The sequence below is a fragment of the Ochotona princeps genome, chromosome 13 (assembly GCF_030435755.1).
Source record: "Ochotona princeps isolate mOchPri1 chromosome 13, mOchPri1.hap1, whole genome shotgun sequence".
NCBI classification, from domain to species: domain Eukaryota; kingdom Metazoa; phylum Chordata; class Mammalia; order Lagomorpha; family Ochotonidae; genus Ochotona; species Ochotona princeps.
In genome coordinates, this window is record NC_080844.1 from 62,774,349 (window position 1) to 62,795,930 (window position 21,582).

Below are 21,582 nucleotides of genomic sequence, written 5' to 3' on the forward strand. Positions count from 1 at the left end.
GGTTCCAGGTTCCCGGCATCGGATCGGCGCGCACCGGCTTGTTGCGGCTCACTTGGGGAGTGAATCATTGGATGGAAGATCTTCCTCTCTGTCTCTCCTCTTCTGTGTATATCTGGCTGTAATAAAATGAATAAATCTTGAAAAAAAAAAAAAAAAGACAGGCTTCCCGGCTCTCAGACGGAGGGTGAAGAAGGCAAAGACCACTCCCAGGATGGCTGAATTGGAGGCCTTGGAGGCCCTCCCGCCGGCTGTGGAGCCACGGGCAGTTTGAATGAGCACTCACCACCACGTGGCTGGCTGGCAGTGGGAATGACCTGATGGGTTCTCAGCCCTGCTGCTCCTGGGTATCCCCAGGCTTGGGGGAAAGGAGGTTACCACTCAGAGACCCCAGGGTTCCTCAGAGTCACACCCCACAAGTTTTCATCATCGTTATTAAGATGTGATCCAATTAATACAACATACTGCCTGAATGACACGTGTGCCCTTCGTGTCTATCTTGGGAGGGCCTGGCTGGGCCCAGGTGTGGGGAAGGGAGGAGGCTGGCCATGGGCAGGGGGCATGCTGTGTCTCTGTGCCATGCCTGGGCTCCTTGTTGCTGAAACCCACTCTGAGCACCCTCATCCAGTCCCTCACTCACCAGGCTCCTGCAGAACTGGGGAAACCCAGATGGAGTTCTTGACTCCTGGCTTCCAGTTGGCACTGGCTCTGCCATTACAGCCATTTGGAGGAGTGAAACAGTGGGGGCAAGGTCTGTGTGTGTGTGTCCCTCCAAAGACCCTGGGCCGGGTAGCCCTGGCCACAGGGAGGCACACACAGGGCCAGGGCCCAGCCAGCCCTCCTGTGGCTCATGGCAAGGTCCAAGTTCTTCACAGCTGGGGAATTAGGGGTTACAGTATCTCCAGGGCATTTGCTCACTAGTGTCAGTCACAGGAGCTGGAAGGTGCAGTGGGAAGAGTGACTGGGTGGGCAGAAGGCCACAGACGTTGGAGCAGGTGCCTGGCATGTGGGCTGGGCCTGGCGACATCTGTCCTGGTTCAGGGCAGTCTTCGGCCTCTACCTTCTTTCCTAGATGCTCAGAGCTTTGCTTTGCTCATTGGGTCCACTGCTTAGCCAGTGGAGCAAATTGGACTGTGTGCAGGAAAATAACAGCGCAAGTGGATAGAGTGAGGACTTGAATCTCCCTAAAGGAACTTGGTTTAGAACACTGCCCTCCAAATACCTTCGACGTCACGGTGCCACATGAACTCACTGACGGTGTCCTTGAGAGGGGCCCACAGTGCCTCCACAGTCGAGGAAGTAAACCAACGTTGGCCGCCTCCCCTTTGGCAATTTTCTTTTTACACGCACACTTGACATCCTGGGTCATAATTTCCTTGACTCAAACAGTTTTGCCTCAAAGGCAGCATGTTCTAAATGTGACCTTGTTTTGTGTGCTCAGGAAGAACAGAAAATTGACCAGCTGTCATTCATTACACGTTGGTGGCTGCCCGGTCTCTTGCTGCAACTGTCTGTCTGCTAATTCATTATTGAGAGTGAAGAATTAATTTTCTAAAGTAAATACTGGGAAAGGAGCCAAGGCATGTGAGCCTTGATGGTGGGTCTTGTGCAACTGACGTAAGGGAAAGCTTGGTCTAAATTCACAAAAAATCTGAACTGCAGATCTTCAAAGTACATAGACTTGCAATATTGGCCAAGGAACAAGCAGCAGGCAGGCCTGGGGTTGGTTTGGAAAGGCCTATTCACCACGACTCGTGCCTGTTTTATGATTTGCTGTTAGAAATGCTCATCTAAAAGTGATTCAGAATTCTCAGAAATATTTTATATTGTTGAAAGTTTTGTTTATTTATTTTGCAAGTCAGAGTTGTAGAGACAGAGAAGTGGGGGAGGGAGGGATGAGGTAGAGAGAGATTCCTTGCGCTGACTGACTTTCCACATAGCCGCAAGAGCCAGCATTCGGTCAAGACCTTGCCCCTCATCCCTCATGTGGCTGCCACTGCTCTTCCTAGACCATGAGAAGGGAGCTTGATTGGAAGTGGGGCAGCTGGGACACGAACCAGCGACCATATGGGATGCCAGTGTTGCGAGCGGCAGTTTTACTGTGCCACAACGCTGGCCTCTTTCAGGATCAGCTTAAACATCCTCACCTTTGCATTTGTTTTTGAAGGGAATGTTGGCACGGAAGCAGTCAGCCTGCTGTGAGGCAGTTATTAGAAAGCTAACGGAATCTCCTTGGTGTTCCTCTGGGTAACGGTCATGGCGTCTTCAACCTTGATTCTAACAACGCATCTACATTTAAGGATCATCCTTCAATCTACCGTCCATACCTCAGCGTGGTGATCCTGCCAAAAACATCTCGTAAAAACCAGTCGGAATTTCTCATCAGCTTTAGTGTCAAGTCCAAAAACTTCAGGAGGCTGGCCAGAGCCAGCTGCAAACAGGCCAAGCTCCCCTCCTCTCCCAACACCTCTCCTGTCCCTGTGACCCCCTCCTGCCTGCAGCCACACTTCCAAGCTCGGAATTCTACCCCAGCTGACAGCTTTTCCACCCTGCCCTTTCCATCCCCCAAGACAGAGCCCAACCCCAAACCCAACTGTGCCCCATGGCAACATGCTACCTTTGTTTTACTGTCTCTCCAGCAAGAGGAACTAGCCACGTGGAATACAGACTTGATATTCCCAATGCTCAGCAGTCAACCTAGTCAGTGGTTACCCTTGGGAAAGCACAGCGAATGTTCCAGAAAATTCTAGACTCTGAGTGCCTTGGGTGCCGAGGAGAGTCATTTAACTTTGCAGCCCCAGGGTCGAGACAGTGGCAGAACCATCTCTCAAATGAAACCAATGGAACCTCCAGGGGACTGTCATCAGGAGGGTCTGACCAGGAGTGCTTGCTGTCAGAGGTCTGGGCTGCATGTCTCTGCCCAAGGTCCCATTACAATGGGAGAATGGGCTGCCACCCGAGGTGGCAGATGGGGTGAGGTCTCTGGAAGTCCCTCTGGGAAACTTCACTTCACCTGCCCTGTCTTGGAGACTTCGATCGGAGGAAGGGAAGGTCAAAAGGCTGATGATGGCTTCTCAGGTTCTAGGTCCTGCGGACCTGGAAGGCTAGTGCGAGCCCCACCATTTCTGGGGTCTTTGCATGTTTGGAGGAGAGGGGCCGAGAGACCTGTTCTCCGTCCGGCAGCCACATTCAGTCGCTTGGCTCCATGGCTATGCGGAGCCTTATTTCCTGAGGACGGCTTTGGCAGCCGTGCTCTTCATTGTTCATTATCCGTGAATAGACCCGACTGTGTGCAGAATCAAAGCTGAAATGCTGTAAGCCAGGGCCTCTCTCTCGACATCACAGAGGATAGCTGGGAACTAGACTGGCTGCAAAACCTCCCCTCTTTTCTCTGGAAAAATCCCCTCCCCATTCCAGGACCCAGAATGAGAGCAGGGTCTTCAACAGCGGCCATGTGTGGGGGGGCATCTGCACGAGAGAGAGAGAGAGAGAGAGAGAGAGAGAGAGAGAGAGAGAGAGAGAGAGAGAGATGACCTCGGAGATCAAATGCAAGGAGCTGGGCTGAGGGAAGATCAGTGGCCTGCTCCCGACACGCGGTTTCATCTGGTTTATTCTGCTTCCACGTGTGGACGTGAAGGACCGACCCACAGGCACACACACACTGCCGGCCCAGTCCTCCCAGCAGCACTTTCATCTCCCTCAGTGTCAGAGGGGCTTCTTGCGTCTTTGTGTCAAGAACACAGCAGGGTGCATGTGCGGAAGTCTCAGCCAGAGATGACCCCATGCAGGTCTGTCCCAAGCCTATGCCAGGTGGCTCTTCATGAACCCCACCTCTCAGTGTCATCTGGGCCTCCGGCACGGCCTACTCTTGATGCAGCCTGGTGCCATCTCACCTTCCTGGAGAGATGTCAGCACGTGGCCTTGGCGCTTTGCACATACCCATCCTCATTGTTCCGGGCTGCAGCTCAGCAGGTGATTTTGGGGCTGGAGATGAGGGGTGGAGCCCCTTTTCTCCCTCCCTTCCTTGCCCCATCAGAGACGAAGTGCGTAGGGCAGTAATGGTGTCATCGCTGGCTTGGGGCTGCAGAGGGTGGCCGAGGCGTGTGCTAGATGGGGCTGACAAGTACTGAGCAGAGAGCAACTCAGGACTGGCCGTCGGCCCTCAGGGAGCTGTGAGGCTGCTACCGGTTCCCTGGCAAAGCTCCCCAGGCTCTTTAGCAGCCTGTCCAGGTCTTGCTGGGCAAAGCCTGAGTGAGTCAAGGAGCTTCTGCACTGGGGAGGAGGTGCCAGTTATTCAGCACCTGGCAGTGAAGTCTGCATGGGAGCGGAAGAGGGGGGTGATGGGGACTCAGTGAGTCCTGCAGTGACCCTTCTGTGAGGGCAGGCACTTGGGGTGGGAGCTGGTCACAGTCCAGCAGCCGGTTCACACTGCAGTCCGACCAGTCGGCTGCATGCTGGACCTTAGGCTTTGCAGGCATAGAGGGCGTGGAAGGTGTCCCGGCCCTTTCCGACCCCCAACCACCTCCCTTGGCTCCCTGGGCTGCTTGTAGGCTTCAGGACTTCACATTTTGCCGAGAGGCTTCTCTTACTAGCTTCCTCCCCTTTTCTGTTGCTAATCACAGCCAGCTGGAAGCCGGGGAGGGGCGGGCGGGGCCTCGGTAACCTGAGGCACCTGCCCTCCCAGCACTGCCCCTACCGGTGAAGGTCTGGTTTTCACCAAATGCAGCTGTGGGGTCCAGGCAGCTGGACTGGGTCCTCCCATATATTTCTCATGCCCACAGGGCTGCTGGGACTCCAGTCTCTGCCTTTAGTTCAAGGGGCCCCTCTGGGCCCTGGATGCTAGCACACTCGGGAAAGGCTTTCCTGTATTTGAGTTTCACTTTTCGAGCTATTTCATTACATAAGGGACATGTGCACAGGGAGCTACCCAAAGGCAGGCAGGTGGGAAGGTCCTCTCCTCAGTTTTCAGCACTCAGATGCGAGTCGGGCGCGACTCTGGCCCTGGGGTCGCCCTTGCCCCAAAGGATGGAAATCAAAGACGGGTGTGTACACTTGGTAACCAAAACGCTTCGCCTCACCATGCGGTGAACAAATCTCCACGGGAAAGCGCGCCTCGCTAGGCTCGCGCCGCACCGATGGCGCGCACGGAAACTTCCGAGGACAGACACCTGCAGCCCTGCGCTCCGCGGCGGCTCGCAGGCCCCAGGGTCGCGTCCCCGAGGGTTGCGCACGGGGGTCAGCTCCAGCGCGTCACCGCGGCCAGCGGGGCACACACGCGCTGGCGGGTGTGTCCTCAGCACCCCGATTTGCGGGAACTTTCTCGGGCGTCGGCCCGCGGAGTGGCTGCAGGGTTCCCTTAGTAGCCCATTCCGGTAGTTCCAGGGTCGCTTTTCTTGGTTAGAGAACTGGCGGGAGGCGAATTCGCGGGGAGTGTAAACCTGGAACCCGAGCCCCGCGAGGGGGCGGCCCGGCTCCGCCTCGCCCGAGCCCCACCGCGCCCCGGCACCGCGCCCCGGCGCCGCCCGCCCTGCCCCCGCCGCGGGCGGGCCCGGCTCCAGCCGCCCGCCCTCCAGCTCGCCATCCGGCCGGCCCCCCTCCCGGGCGCCGTGCCCGTCCCCAAGGCGGCTCGTCACGGCCGCGAGGCCAATGGGCTGGCCCGGCCGGCCGCGCGCACTCGCACCCGCTGCCCCCGAGGCCCGCCCGAGCTCTCCCCGGCACCGCTATCCGGCCCGCGCCCAGCCCGCCGCCGTCGGAGCCGCCATGCAGTCCGCCCGCACCGTGCTCTTCGTTCCGTTGTTGCTGCTGCTGCTACTGCCGGCGGCTCCCGCCTGGGCGCAGCCACCGCGGGCCGGCCGCTCGGCGCCCGCCTCCACCGGCCCCGCCGCCGGCTGTCCCGAGCGCTGCGAGCCGGCGCGCTGCGCCCCGCCGCCTGCCAACTGCGAGGGCGGCCGGGTCCGCGACGCCTGCGGCTGCTGCGAGGTGTGCGGGGCGCCCGAGGGCGCGGCGTGCGGCCTGCAGGAGGGCCCGTGCGGCGAGGGGCTCCAGTGCGTGGTGTCCTTCGGAGTGCCTGCCTCGGCCACGGTGCGGCGGCGGTCGCAGGCCGGCGTCTGCGTGTGTGCCAGCAACGAGCCGGTGTGCGGTAGCGACGCCAACACCTACGCCAACCTGTGCCAACTGCGTGCCGCCAGCCGTCGCTCCGAGAGGCTGCAGCAGCCGCCGGTCATCGTCCTGCAGCGTGGAGCCTGCGGCCAAGGTACCCCAGCGCGCCCCGGGCGGTTCCCCACGCACTCCGTTCTGGCCGGGGACCTGTCTCCGGGGGACGGGAGGGCAAGCAGGGGCCACGAAACATTGCGGGATGTTCGGGATACTCTGACGGGGACTGGCAGACAAGCAGAGGACCCTGGGGTGGCAGTGCTCCGTGGGCTCCCTTGGAGCTGCACTTTATGCCCAGGCCGGGATGGGTGACGCCACCGCAGCACCCCGTGGTCCGGAGCCTCTAGGAGCGTCCCTCCTGTGGCCACCCTTGGGTCCTCTATGGGGAGAACCACGATGCGTGCGGGACGCGGAGCATGTGGGCATATGGAAAGGAGTTGAGGACCGGGAAGGGGGCTTGGTACGAGCATCCTGGGGCGGGGGGACTGCGGGAACGCCTTCTGTTGCCTTCCCTTCTCTCTACTTTCACCTTCTTCACGTTGAAAAGGAACCCCGTGTGGCTTTGATCTCATAAACTCTCGGTGAAAACGTTTTTAAGCCTTTGGAAGGGCTCACAGCTGCGCGGGCATCCCCGCGGTTTCCCCCAGATGGGCTCCCCTGGGACAGGGCCCGCGCTGGGGAACCACAGGCGTTTCCGTAGCGGAGGCGCTGGCGCTGCCCAGCGGCCGCTCTCCTTGTTTTGAGCCAATCGGACCAGAATAAAAGTGACTGTTTTCGCACAAGCTCATGGGTTTGGCCGATGATGGCTGGATGTGGAGGAAGTGTATCCTTTTCCTCCTAAGGCATCTTTCCTGGGGATGGGGAAGATGGGGGAGAGGGTGGTAGCCAGATGTCTGGCTCTCACCGTAGGGAGAGCGAGATGGAGGGAAGATGCTTCCTCGTGGACCAATAGGGAGTTCAGCTGGGCCGGGCCGGGCCAGCAGTGTGGGGATTGGCCAGCAGGCTGGGCAGTGCCGTTGGCCGGCAGCTGCTGTATGCACCCATTGCCACCTGCTCAGGATAGATGGTGTGTGGAGAGAAAAGGGGGAGCCTAGGACAGGGCAGCCGGTGGAGGTTCTTTGTAGGAATACCATCCGGTGTGACTAGCACAGGTTGGCTCCTGGGGAGTGGAAGGTGCCAGAATGGTGTAGAGAGGAGGTGCAGATGGGTTTACACGGACATAGCCCTCAGGACGCAACCTGGTCAGGGTAGAGAGCATTGTGACAGAAATGCACAGCCACTGAGTACTCAGCCAGGGTGTGCCAGATGTGCCCACTGTCACCTTAGCTGGCTTCCATGGCCTTCATTCCAGGCCTTCATTTAGGGGGATGGGGGCTGAATAACACGGCAAGGGTCACTGCCCTGGATGGGAACCCAGCAGCCTGGCACAGAGGCAGCCCAGAGCTCACCCCCCCCCCCCCCCAGGCCGTGGGAAAGGGGCAGGCAGGGGGCGGAGTTTTCCAGAAGGCTGGGAAGTGCATCCCGGTCTGCTTTAGGGGACCGGGTGTGTGTGGCCAGCAGCGGTGGGAGGCACATTTGGGGAGGGCAGCAGGGGTGACCCAGGTTGGTCGCTAAAGAGGCGAGAGATCCCAGAGGGTGGCTGGTGTCAAACTCAACCTGGCAGTAGAGTGCAGAACGTGCCAGGGTTGGGGCCGCTGCCATCATCTAGGTGATCATGAGATGATGGCCTGAGAACAGCCGGGGTGTGTGGCAGACAAGCCGGCTGTCGCTGTTGCTCCTGAGTCACCAGCACTGTGTGATCTGCCTCATTGATTGCCAGGAGGCCGAGTCACTGACCAGCCTTGCTCAGCTGAGTTGAGTCACCAAGCAGAGAGAAACGGATCTTCCCCCAACTCTCAGGCCCACCACAGTCTCCTGTGTGCACTGGCTTGGGGCAGTCCCAGAAGACCGGGCACAGGTGCCTTGCAGTGGAGGGCAAGGTGGGGGTGTGACAGCATCCTCAGTGTGTCTGCCTGGCACTTGGTAGGTTAATGAGTGGGTAAGCAAATGGGTGGTAAGAGGGTTTTGCGGCACACAGCCTCCATGGCTTGCCTTGATGGCGGGCATTGCTTTCTGTGCCCCTGTCCTCCAGCACACTGCCCCTGGAGGGGTCTCTGCTGTAGTTCCCTGCATCTGTGCGCACGGCAGGTCAGCTGACGTTGTAAGAGGAAGGTAGCTGGTGACCTGCTCCGGCTGGACAGATGGACGGCAGTTAGCAGGGGTGGCTCCCAAAGGGCTTCCAGTGGTGGCAGTTGAGTTCGAGGTGTGAAGTTGGTCACCTGTGCCAAGGTGAGAGGGCTTTGTGATTCCAGACACCAGCTTGTTCGAGAAGCCACAGAGCTTGTGAGAACTTAGAGCAGGTTGCACCGGGGAAGAGATGTGGATGCCTTTATACTCGGGGGCCGCTGGGAGCGTGAGCAGGCCTTGGTACCAGCACCGTCGCCTGCAAGGGGTTTCACAAGGACTTCTCAGAATGTTTCCAGTTGCGGTTCTGGAAATGAAGGCAAAGCTTCCTTTCCAGAAGCCGCTGTTGAGACAGTGTTCACGGTTTGAGATGGAAAACCACTCAGTTATACCCGAGGGCAAAACCTGCCACTTCCCACTGTTAGTCACAGAGATTATAAAAAAATAAACAAGGGCCCGGCATGATAGTGTAATGGTTAAGGTCCTCTCCTTGAACGCGCTGGGATCCCATATGGTTGCTGGTTCTAATCCTGGCAGCCCTGCTTCCCATCCAGCTCCCTGCTTGTGACCTGGGAAGCAGTAGAGGATGGCCCAAAGCCTTGGGAAGCTGCACCTGCATGGGAGACCGGAAAGACATTCCTGGCTCCTGGCTTTGGATTGGCTCAGCTTCGACTGTTGTGGCCAGCCACTTGGGGAGTGAATCATCAGAAGGAAGATCTTCCTCTCTGTCTCTCCTCCTCTCTGCACATCTGCCTTTCCAATAAAATAAATAAGTCTTAAAAAAATAAACCAAAAATGGAATTGCGAGTAGTGGTAGGTAAAGGTTAATATATTTTGTTTACTCTCTGCCAGGCATATCTGGCAAGAACTTTAACCATTAAGCTATTGCGCCGGGCCCCAGGCATATCTTAATTCACTTAGTTCTCCCAGTCAGCCTGTGTGGTGTGTGCTGAGGCTTCTCCGCACTACACCTGGCAAGCAGTCAGAGTGTCCCTTAGCAGGACCTGAACGCATGCCTCTGGCAGTTCATTGTAGACACCATGCTGTGCAGTTGACAGGGTGATGGAGATTACAAGCTAACAGCTGAGATCGACAGTGCTCAGATGACCATGACCTTGACAGGAAACCCAGGACCGAGTCTGGTTCCCACCCAATGGGGTCAGGGGAACAGATGCAGGGTTACCTCCAGTTGCTGTCCACGCAACCCTGGCTAAAGAGAGGCAAGACGTGTGGTACGGGCTTTCTAACGCTGCTCCTCAGCTGCAGTCCCAGCGCCTACAGTGCTCCAGAGGAACGAGGGGTCCTTCCCCATTCCCAAACATTCCAAAAGCTCAACTGGGAAGGATGGTGCCAAGTGCTGAAAATGCACACAGGACCAGGGACACCCGGACAAGATTCCCCAGAGGACAAAAACCTGGGCACTTGCTCCTTGGAGTCCCCCTCCAGGGAGCCCACCCTGCCCCAGACAACAGCCTATAAAGATGCCGGGAGGTCTCCAGCTACTTCCCCATGAAAGCGTTCAGGACACAGTTGCTCTGGTCTCAGCCCAAAGTCCCTGGGCTGTGGCTGGCTGTGCATGGTGAAGAGCCATGGTTTTAGGTGGTTGCTTTACTTCCTGCACCCCTGGACAGTTTGTAAAAAGTGCTTTCCTCTTGAGTGGCAGCCTTGAAGTGACCACGGAGGCTGGAACGAAGCAGTGGCTGTCCCAAGAAAGGTAGCTTTTCACACCCTGGAAGAAAGCGCAGCAGTCGCTTGGGCCTAACCTAACACTGTTAAGATTCAGCGTTTGTTGGGGAGCCTGCCCGTCGTCGGCCACTCAGATGCTGTCCCTTGTCGCCTCAGAAGTGTCCCTGGGAACCAGCTCTCAGTCATTTTGAAGCATGGAAACTCTTGGAGGTCTCTTGAGCTGCGTGTGAGGTGTTGTTTCATTCTGATTGGCCACCTTCTTTTATTGCCCCACGGGTTTTGCTAAACATCTCAAACACAAAGGATTTGTAAAGTTAGTAAGTTAGTGGGATGGAGCGCCAAACGTCCGAGTTAGTTCATCGCATCCAGGAGAGCCGTAAATAGCTTGGCCAGAGCTTAAAATAACTGCGGTCTGTAGGCCTCAACGCTAGAGGCCTGGACCCGGTTTGGGATTGGGGTTCTGTGATCCTGGATGACTTTCGTGTTTTGGATTCAGAAAACAGACTTTCCATGCGATTATGTTTCTCGTGAATAAATAGCCCTGGCCAGGCTTAGAGTGAAGCTGTCCCGCTTGGCAGGTGGGTGGTGAGGGCTCTTTGGGGTGAAGGGATGGGGCTGCAGGCCTGCCACCTGTCTGTGGCCTTGCGTGAGCTGTCACCTGCCCAGGGGCCACCCTCCTCGACGTCCTGGAGGTCCAGTGGTGAGGGGTCTGGACCGGAAGCTCCCTGAAGTGCTCTCTGGCTAGATGTGCCATGATGTGAGAACATTAGCCCCTCCTCTCCTCTTCTGAAGGCTTGGCTGGCTTCTCCAAATGACTGCTGTTCCTTCCAGTGAGGGGTGGTTAGAGCCCCGGTTGGCACCGAGTGGCTGTCGCCTCTCTTGAACTGGGCTGCCTGTACTTGGGGGCACAGTGAGTGGTCTGAAGGTGCTGGAAGGATCCATAATTGAACTTCTGGAGGCAGTGATGTGAATTCTGTTTCTAGATTCACTTGGGGCATTTATTGAACACCTGTTATATCCTCAGAATTTCATCAGGGATGGGGTTGCAGAGGTGAGTAAGACATAAGTGGCCCCTGAGCTTTGCAGGTGCTTCTGGTGAGCCGTGCTCAGTGAGAAGGCAGGGCATCTGAAGGCACGTCACTCCTTTGGGATGGGACTGCATCTCGTCACTAAGGTCTCTGCCCCTCTTCAGAGGTCTCTGTCCCCACCCCTACCACCTCTTGGAGCTGTGGTGGGCTGGAGGGGTTGCTCCGTGCCTGAGGCATTCCTAGGATTGCGTCTATATTTGCTATGAGTTGATGATGGTGACTTTCACCACCAAGGCCCCGACAAGGCCTCACTTGGAAGGAGGAGGACATTCCAGCGCTCGTTTCACTGAGAATAGGTGGGCAGACCTCCCAGGAGGGGGCCACCTTGGCATCTGCCGGGTACCGTGGGCAGAGGGGGTTCGAAAACTGCCTTAAGGGTATGTCATGCGCTGATGGACGCCCTTGGCTGTCAGCTGTGTCTCCTGAGCAGTGTGTGATGTCTGCTGATGGAACTGCGTGCCTGGAATGTGTGTTTTTATGTGTGTGATTTTACAGGTGTCCCCTCTTACCAGCCCTCCCCAGAGAGTGTGATGCCAGGCAGGTATCAGTTTGTAGATGCCCAGGGAGGGGTGCTCAGTTTGGCTTCCATCCTTGGGGCACTTCTCCCTTTGTACACTTTGCCTCATCTTAAACACACATGTGTGTGTTTAGTTTAGGGAGTCTGTAGATACCGGCTGTGTAAGATTCCTAGGACAAATTGTTGAGTAAGCGTGTTTCCTAAGCCACAGCTGTCTGCAGCGTTGCGAGATGGCTGCTGGGCCCTTGCCATAGGCCGGTCACATCTGTGTGCAGAGAGAGCTCCATGGGCATATTGTTGTGATTGGTGGAATTTTTGACACTTTCCCGATTTGAGTAACCCCTGCCATTGTGAGTCAGAGCCTTGTGCAATCTTTTCAAACCTCAGAAACATCTTTTTTTTTTTTAATTGAGTTGTGCAACGAGAGCTCAAGTCTGAGATGGCTGGGCCGTATGTGCCATGAGCCATGTTTTTTCTCAGTGTTTGGTGAGGTTTGTAGCAGAATTCTCCTCCCGTATAGGCTTGGGCAAGATTTCACCCACTCATCAGCGCTGGCGTCATCTCACAGCCGATGACTAAGCACAGCTGTGTTCTGTGCCAGTATCTGAAGCAGGCACCGCGTGGTGGGGATGGCTGCACATGGAGTGTGATGCCAGGTGGGGCTGCCTGGGCAGATGGCTACCAGCTGGAGCTGGGAGGGGGCAGGTTCAGCCTTCAGCAGTCATATCTGCTTCTCTTTGGCTTAGGAGACAGGGGTGTTGTGTGCTATAGGGCCATCAGGGTAGTGGGAAAGGTCCCATTAGAACAGTGACCCCAAGAGCAGCCACAACCAAGCGCTCCCTTAGGCTGGGCACCAAGCCAGTTATGATATAGACCTGCCTCTTTATTCCCTTCCAGCTGCCCAGGGAGGTCGGGGTGTGATTCCTGATCCCTAGCCAAGGAAATGGAAGAGAGGGGTGTTTTAACTTGTCTTGGGCCACCCTGGAGGAGGAGACAGCCAGGACTGGAACCCCAGTCTGTTTGGCTCCTGGTCTATTCTTGGCTTCTTTGACTCAAGTGTGGTTTCCAGTGCCTTGTTTAATTTCCAGACATCTGGGGGCTGGGTTGCCAGCTGTTTTTCCGTTGCTAATTTCTAGTGCAATTCACTGTGGTCAGGGAGCTGACTTTGTTTGATTTCTGTTTTTTTCCCGTTTGTTTCCAGTGTGTTTTCTAGTCTAGAATCTCGGCTTGGGAAGCCTGTGGGCACTTCTGTGGGGGTAGGGCGGGGGGACGCCAGCCAGAGCTGGTAGGTTGCTGGTGTTGCCTGGGGCAGTTGTGTGATTTTCTGTTGGTTCATCATTTCCTGCAAGGCCACTGCCAAGGTCCCCTGAGTCTACTCAGCAATGATGGGCTGCTGTTGCCAGGGTGAACCCCTTGGGCGTTTAGGATCAGTACCCAGCCCTCTGGACTCAGCTTCTTTCTGTAACATGGGAACGGGGAACAGTGATGTTGCCTAAGAGACATCAGCAGGTGATTGTGAAGGTGAGATGGGCCTAGCCCACGTGGAAGCCTTGTGAGGCACAGATGTGGGGAGGGGTTAGGACGGCTAGAGGAGATCCAGACTCTTCCAGGACTCCTGGCAGAAACAGCAACTGAGCATTGCAGCCAGGATAGCAAAGGCAACATGCTCCCTGGGTGTCCAGCCAGGTGTCTCTTGGGGATGACGTCTTAGTTTTCTGTTACTATAATGAAGTGCCCGAGGTGGAAGAGGACTGTTTAGCTCACAGTCCTGGAGGCCCAGCATTGTCTGTGCTCTAGTGAGGACTCATCGCACACAACATATGATAGAGCGGGTGCCAGGGGAGGAACTTGGCTGGGCTGGCAGAGAGACAGAGGCCAGGTGTGCTCTCAGCTGACTTTCCTTCTGTGATAACTCAGCACGGCCGTTGGGAGCTACTAAAGTTCTTTCTGAAGACAGCACATCCAGGGGCTCAGCCACTTCTGACAAGATCCCACCTCTTCAGGGTTCTACACCCCAGTCCCTAGTACCACCACCTGGGGGTCCAAGCTTCCAGGTCATGGGCTTTGTGGGGCACGCTCAAGCCATACTCCAACTGTAGCAGACATGGAGACATGGTTCAACTTGACCGTCTGTGGACAGGATGCTTTGGTCCCCAACACCTGCATCTCAGATGCTTCCAGATGCCTAGCCAGGCCAACAGGACTATGCCGATATTGTGGGAGGCACGTGCTACTTCTTGGCAGCTGTGATCTGCAGGGTTCTCATGATGGTGTCAGGCATCCTGGACCACCTGCAACCAACATTGTGTTGTCTCTTCCGGTCATGACACGGCCCAAGCAAAGATGCCTTAGACTGTAACTTGATGTTTCTCTGCCAGTGGACACTTTGGGCTCTGAAAGATGTAGCCCCATAGGTTCTGCCTGCAGTGGGAAAGAGCCAATGGGAGAAGCCGAGAGCAGTGTAGGAGGTGCTGGGGAAGGGCAGGGACTTCAGCTCTGAGTATGTAAGGACCCATGTGCATGCATGTCTGTATTCCATCTCCGGCTGGCCCCGTGGCGTACCCATCATGGCCAACCCTGGGATTTTTCCAACCTTGGAAAATATCTTGCTGCTGCCCCTCCAAGAACCCGTCTCCAGCCATATCAACTCACTGTTTCCTTAGATCTTATACTAAGTTGATTTGCTGGATGGAAGGGGAACAGAGTCCCAGAGGGGTAGAAGTCTTGCAGGGTCCATAGCACAACTCTTCTCTCTTTAAAAAAATTTTTTAAAAATTATTTTTATTTAGAAAGGCAGATTTACAGAGAGAGGAAGAGACAGAGAGGAAGATCTTCCATCCAATGGTTCACTCCCCAAGTGACTGCAGTGGCCGGAGCTGACCTGATCAGGAGCCAGGAGCTTCTTCTGGGTCTTCCACATGGGTGCAGGATCCCAAGGCCTTGGGCCATCCTCTTCTGCTTTCCTAGGCCACAAGCAGGGTGCTGGATGGCAAGTGGACCAGCTGGAATACGAACTGGTGCCTATATGGTATCCTGTGCTCACAAGGTGAGGACTTTAGCCTCTAGGCTACGGCGCCAGGTCCCACACCCTTCTCTTTACAGATGAGAAACTGAGGCACACAACTGCATAGCTCATTGGAGGGGCCTGTCCATCTGTCCCCCAATCCTGCCCATCCCAGCCATACCTTTCTGCTGGAGTTTGAGTGAGGCTGAGCTCTGTGCACACCATTGTCCTGGGAGGCATGGTACATCGTAAGGAAACTTTGCTTTTCCCCCAGAAAGCACTGCTCCTCGGATGGGAAGATGACTAGGAGATGCTGTGTGTGCTGAGCCGTTTCTTCCCTTTAAGTTATTAGCATGTATAAATGCCCTTGAATGGTCATTCCAGGGCTCTGGCTGAAGGAAGCATGAAGGGTATAAATATCCTAGGATCTGCTGGTGAATCAGGGCTGCGGTGGCAGTGTTCTCTTAGCTGCTGTTGGGTTTTCTTTGGGGTGCGGAACCAGGTATTTCTTTCCTCAGCTTCAAGGTGCGCATTCGTTTTGATGTTCATACTGTGTAGACATCATGGAAAATGCCCTCGCGTGGTTGATGGCTCTCTGCTGTGGCCACGTCAAAAAGAGGAAGGGAGAAGAACATTTGTCGTTTCATCATCCCTGACATTCCAGCAGCTTCTGTGTCCCGGGCCTTGCCCCCTGGCTAGCTGTTGGTCTGCTCATGCCCACTGGTGGCTGTGCTTGCAGACGGTACTGAGATGAACATGTCCATGTTTATGGTCATTTCTGTCCTCAGGGTGGTTCTTTTGATATAGATATTAGGAAGTACAATGCCCAGAAAAAGAATATGAATTTTTGGGTGGTCTTTGGTGTATATGTGTGTACATTGCCATCTATCTTCCGGGGGTTGTAGCAATGTCTGTGGCCACCGGCTCTAGCATCTCAGCCTCTGAGCGGAAATCCTACAGGAAGAGCGGGAGAGGCTGGATTGAGCCTGGTACTCCATCCCGCGGATGTGCCTCTGCATCAGCATTGCAATGACTTTTATTCTTAGGCTGGTCATTTTGCAGAAATCAGCAATTTTAGAGCAGAATGAGCCAGGAACTAGGGCTTTTCCTGGATGTGGGGTGACTTGCCATCAGAGACCATCATGCTTGGAGGAATCATCTGGTGATCAGATGGTCTGGTCTAATGCTGGTGAGGAGGGGCCCACAGGGGACATCAGCCAGGACGTGGCAGGGGACCCGAAGCCTTTTATCGCCAGCCCAGAGCTCACTGCACAGAGCCTCCTGATGCCAGCCCTGGCCAGGCAGCAGGGGGAGACTAGGTTTTGAGAAGTGGAGAATGCATTCCTTCAAGTGTTTTATACTTCTGCTGCAAGCATAGCATAAGCCACATACAGGAAGTTCGGTTTCCTAGTGGTCATATTGAAACTGTGAAAAGAATAACAGCTGTGTTGGGGTGTAACTCTGTAACACTGACCATCCTTCAGGGCACAATTCAGAGCTTGTATTTGATCTCAGAATCAGTTCCAGAACATTCCCAGAGTCGAACCCAGGGCCCCTTAACTGACACGCCTCGTGCACAGCCTCCAGTCTGCTCTCTGTTCCTGTGGATTTGCCTCTTCTGGACGTTTCGTAGAAACAGAATCCCGCACTGTGGGACTGGCCGCTGTGCAGCACACCGTGCGCTCCAGATGCGTCCATCTGCAGCTGACCCAGTTTTCTGTTGCGTTTTACATCTCGAAGATCTTCCATTGGCCGGACTCAGGCAGACCAGAAGCTCACTTTGTTTTTCTAATGGGAGTCCCTGGCACCCCGGGAGAGGTCCTGGAAAGCTCTCAGTAAGCCCCGGCTGCCGTACCTGCTGCTGCTGTTGGAAGGAACTGGAGCGGACGATGAAGGAAGCCAGACTGCAAAAGCAGAGTATTCCCATATAGATGGGAAAAGAAAGTACCAGAAGATGCACTTTTCAGATTTATTGGCTTGTGGAACTGTGTTGGGGTTGTAAGGGATGTTGGGAATGGTCTGGCCTACCCCTCATCTTACTAGCGAGGTAATTGGGGTCCCAGGGCCCAGTTTTCATGTACTTGAACTAGGTCTCCTGGTATCTGTCTCGGTTCCCCGCAGAGAGCTCGTGGGAGAGGGCACTGCTTAGAGGCACGCCATGTCTTCTTGGACCCAGGCGCTCCCCTCTCCCACCTCCTCCGTGAGGCGGTGGCAGCCTTTTCTTGGCCCTGCCTCCCAGCGTCTGGAGCCTGGCCCTGGCAGCTCCAGACATAACAAGCTGAGGAGGAGTCCAGGACGGAAGAGGACCCAGCCGAGAAATCTGCGAAGGTCAGGCTGGGAGCCAGATGCTTATCAACGGGAAAGTTAATCGTGTTTTTGTGAGCTGAGCAGTCAGCTCTTTCCGTGAAGATAATAATAGACACCTCGTGGCTGGCATTTGGGAGACGGCTGAAAAAAATGTGCGGTGGAATTGACCGGAGGCTCTTAGGATATATAAGTTGGGCCTAGACACTAGCAGAGGTACGGCAATGACCAAATCCCAGCATTTGCTGCCTGTGTGCAGGCAGAAGTGTGTGTGCGTGTGTGTGTGTGTGTGTGTGTGTGTGTATGCATGCACCTGCCCATGAGACTGCAAAGTGGTTGTCAGCGGCAGGCACCTTTAAGCATGAACACCTTGAGCTGGAAGTGAGCTGGGCTTGTGAGCATTCACGCAGAGAGGGGCCTGCAGCCAGCTGGCCAGGTGCCCCCCGAAAGCTGAGTCTTGATCCGGCCCGGCCTGTGGGAGGGAGACTGTCCCAGACTTGCTGGGGTGACCATCCCCCTTCCCTGCACCTGCCACCAGTCTCTTCCGGGCATCTTGTGCTGCAGCCTTGGCGCAGCCCCTGGGAACAGTGACTGCTCAGAACTCCACGGACAGAGGTGGGTGGCAGCTTTGCAGCCTGAAGCCTGGTGCCAGGCAAGCTGTGCCCACTTGGAGCTGCCTGGGAGAAGGCATCAGAGAGAGAGGGGCTGCCAGCCCTCGGAAGTGCCCGTGTGGGCTGGAGACGGAGGCCAGGCTCCTCGGCTCCACCGCCTCTTTTGCCTTGATTCATGAGAAGGAAAAGAAAGAGGCTACAGGAAACCCTTCTGAATTGCATTTTCTCTTGTGTTCTTCAAGAACATAGGCCAACAGCTGCCCGTGGTAGATCCACTGTGCTTTCAAAGGAGTGGACCCCGGGAGACTTCACGCCCAGTCTGTGCCTTTTCCATGCTTGTCTTTTGGTTTGTAGCCAGTGCCTCTGACAGCACGTTTATTCGCGTTTATTCGCGACCTCAGCTGGCTGCCGTGGCTGCAGCTGGGTGACTGTCATCCCGTGCGTTTTCTCTGCAGGATTAAGGGAAACCACGCTTCACAGCCGCTCTGCACCGGTGCCCCCTGAGCTGTGGAATGTGCAGCCACAGCACTGATACCAATTAGAATGGGGGTCTGGTTTTCTGGAATATATGAGGTCTCACTTGTGTGTTTGCTGCCTTCACAGCCCCTACCAGCGCGGGGCTGCCCTTGCTTGCTGCTGCTAAGAGGCTTCCCTGGAACGTGATGGGGTACAACAGACAGGACGCAGCCCCTCGGACAGACTACGGAGGCATCTCTGCCGTGCTCACTGGGCTGCACGGGTTTTTTTTTTGCCCCTCCTCAGGCAGCCCCTCTTCCAGACAGAAACCCTCTCTTCTTTGTGTCTGTAAGCCTTCTTAGCCCCTAGGAGCTGGGGGTGGGGTGGGGAAGCAGTGCAGACTCACTAGAGGAGGAGGAGGGTGTGCTCTGTGCCCCGAGCGTTCATGGCCCCTTTACATGCAGCCCATCACCCCTCTTCCTCCCCACTTGGGCCTTCCGGCCTTCTCGGTGCTTGCCAGGGTTGGTCCTTCTCATACTCAGCAGGAAAGCGCACAAAGGGAGCTTTTCTTAAGGAAATCTGTCACCCCCTTTCTCTTCCTGAAAGGGGGCCAGCATCTCTGCCAGCTGTGTGGCATCAGGTTAGTTAACCTCCTGGTCCGGTCTGCACATACCTACCCACTCCTGGGCCAGATGAATGTCGCTCTTGGACCTCAGCTGCCCTTGCACAGTCACCGTAGTGGAGCAGCTCTGTCTTTCTGGCCGTGGGGACCTGGAACTCAGTGTGAACTTCAACCTTCCAGATCCTCTCTTCCTGTGACCCTGGTGACTGACCAACTGTGTGGCAGCTGACCTGCGCCTGCATGGGGCCTTTTCTCTGTATTGTATATCTTCCCCTCCCCTCCCACTCACCCCAGCCAATCAGAAGTGCTGGTAGGGGCCAGTGTGTACTGGGGGTATAGGAGGGGCCTGAAGGGTAGCTGAAGTGTAGACCAAACCTCACTGTCAAGGTGAACCGCATCAGCACAGGCCATCTGCAGATGAGGTAGCTGGATGTCATCACCCCTGTGCCCCCATCCCCTCCCTGCCTCCAGGGGGTCCTTGCTGGATCTGGTTATGCAGCAAGTAGTATCTGTGTGTTTGCCTTGGCCCTGGCCACGCTGGGGCCCATGGGGGCTGCTGCAGATGTGTGAGCCATGTCCCTGGGACATGTCTGAAGAGTAGTAGGAGGATGGCTTCTGCCATGCACTCCAATGCACTCCATGGTGGCGATTCCCAGTGTCCCTGTACTTGAGATCTGGAGAAGTTGCTGGCCTTGCAGGACGGGGCACCAGGGTCAGGGCCTGGGGCTGCCGCGGTGGCTGCCGCTTGGGTGCTGGGTTGAGGGAAGACGAGGGAAGGTGGCTGCCACCAGCGGAGGAGTGTATCCCAGGTGTGTTTGTAAACTGAGTCATTGCTGAAGATGACCCAGTTTTCGTGTGCCCGCACTGGGTGCCTGCCCTGTGTGCCTCCATTGTTAACAGTTTCTCTCCAGAGCTTGTGCCCGTGAGCAGGTGGCTGTGTATGTCTGCAGGAGACCAGGGGACACTTCCCCAGGCCCCAGTTGGGACTTGGACCCGTGGCTCCAGCCAGTGGCCAAGCTCCTGGGGGAGGACTTCTCCCAGTCCTGGGAGTGGAGTGGGCTTTCTGTTGGCCCCGTGTGTCCTGTGATAGACGCTCTGTCACTTTTGTTGCCAGCGCCCAGGTGGGAAACCAAAACTCAACAGAAAGTGTCAGGAGCTGGGGCTGCACGCACCTGCTCAGCTGCTGGGCTAACCCCACTCTGTCCAGGCCTTGGCTAGTTGACCCAGGCCTCATCTGGACATATTTCTGGCTTTAAGTCTCAGGGCCTATTCTTGTAGGGTCTGTGGAGACCTTTACTGATGTTTAAAGTGGGAGAAAGTGGTTCAGCTCACATGGGATTCGAGAGCCGAGAGGGACTGTGGCAGCTACCTGCTTGAGCCCGAGCCCCCGAATGCACTTCTGGAGGCTGCTCAGCACCCTCTGCCAGTGTGCACTGTCCCCAGCACTGCCCAGCTTGGTGGCTCACTTTTCGGCAGGTGGCTGCTGAGTCAGGCCAGGCCTTCCAACAAAGGAAGACTGCCTCTCCAGCAGTTCCTGAGATGTCCTTGAGTCCTTAATCTGGATTTAAGGGTTTACGTTAAAGGCATGTGACGGGCAGGCAGGGCGGGCTCCAGGAGCCTGTGTGCAAGTGGGCTCTGTGTGTCCTTGTGTGCTGCTGTGTGACTCGCTCACTTTCCCTCTGCCCCTGGCTGTGCAACTCAGGCGGTCCTTCTTGAATGTAGGACAGTGTATTAGCTTGCAGGGAGTTGATCAGTCTGTTCTTGCAGCTGATTTGAATTTCGGGTACTTGCTGTTCCCTGGGAATAAAGGAGGATTCATTTTTTCCCCCTCAAATACACTGCACTCTGTTTTCCAAATTAGCTGCACTTTCTCCACTCTGTTGAGAAACGGGATTGTTCTTGCTGGAAGAAGGGGTGGTGGGATCTCAGTCCTGCATCCGGACCTTGGGTCTCAGATCCCAGAGTGTAAAGCATGTTCCCACCCCCGGTGGGCTGCATGGGGCTGGGGCTTGGAGGGGAAGCTGCTGATACGGAGCAGGGAGCTCCAGCTCTGGGCCCCATGCATGGGCTGGGCCACCGGCTGGCTCTGAGGCTTCGAGCAACACACCTTCCTTCTCTGTTCCTCCCTGGCCCTACCAGGGTAAGATCTATCCTGTGGGCTTGTAGCAGCACCTACAGACCGCGTCCCTGTGCCTAGCATTGTGCTTGGCATGTGTGAGTCACTCATCCACTAAGTGCTGTTACTCCTGCTGGTGGTGGTTTCTTGTAGCTTTGGAAGGTTGGTAGTTTAGCAGTAGGTTTAGTAGCTGCAGGAAAGAAACCTGAGTGCACAGGACTGAGAGATTTGCAGGGGCATGTGTGTGTGTGTGTAAGGAGATCTGGGGGGACAGAATTAGAGGATCAGAATTATGGGATGGAGGGCGCTGCAGATCAGACAGGACATGGGAACCCTACAGTAGGACCCCCAAGTGCATAATCAATTAGTGGAGACCTTGAGAACTGGGAAGGAGGCCTGAGTTCCTAGAAAACTTGAAGACTGTGGCAGGAGCCAGTGGGAGGTGAAGAAGTGGAGCTGAGAGCAGGAGCAGAGTACCCAGTGCTGGGCTCAGAGCCAGGCTGGGAGGTGATGGCCCAGGAGAGCCCAGCGCTTAGGTGAGGTGTGCGATTATGGGCTTGCTGGCATCTTTATCTTACAAGCCACCAGGACAGACTAAAGCTCAGAGCAGGACAGCTGCTGCCTGAAGCCCCACAGCTCTAAGGGGCAGAGTCGGGTTCTGCGGCACTGTGCCATTCCCTAGGCCTCGGTGAGCCTTCTCTGGCTGACCCTGTGCGAAACACAAGGGTGGAGTGCTCTTGGCCATCCTTGCCGGCTCAAAGTTCCTGAGCTGGACTTGCCATGCTGGGTGGGAGGGGCAGGTCGA

General features: G+C 56.0%; 1 protein-coding gene across 1 annotated transcript in view; it reads left to right on the forward strand.

Annotated features, from left to right (window-relative positions):
* The first annotated feature begins 5,595 nt into the window (after window positions 1-5,595).
* The window catches only part of HTRA1 (HtrA serine peptidase 1), a 43,472-nt gene continuing 27,485 nt past the window's right edge, over window positions 5,596-21,582 (forward strand). Inside the window, exon 1 of the mRNA XM_004580196.3 lies at window positions 5,596-6,250. Within this exon, the coding sequence (XP_004580253.3) occupies window positions 5,644-6,250 (607 nt within the window). The 5' untranslated portion in view covers window positions 5,596-5,643. The remainder of the gene's footprint in view (window positions 6,251-21,582) is intronic.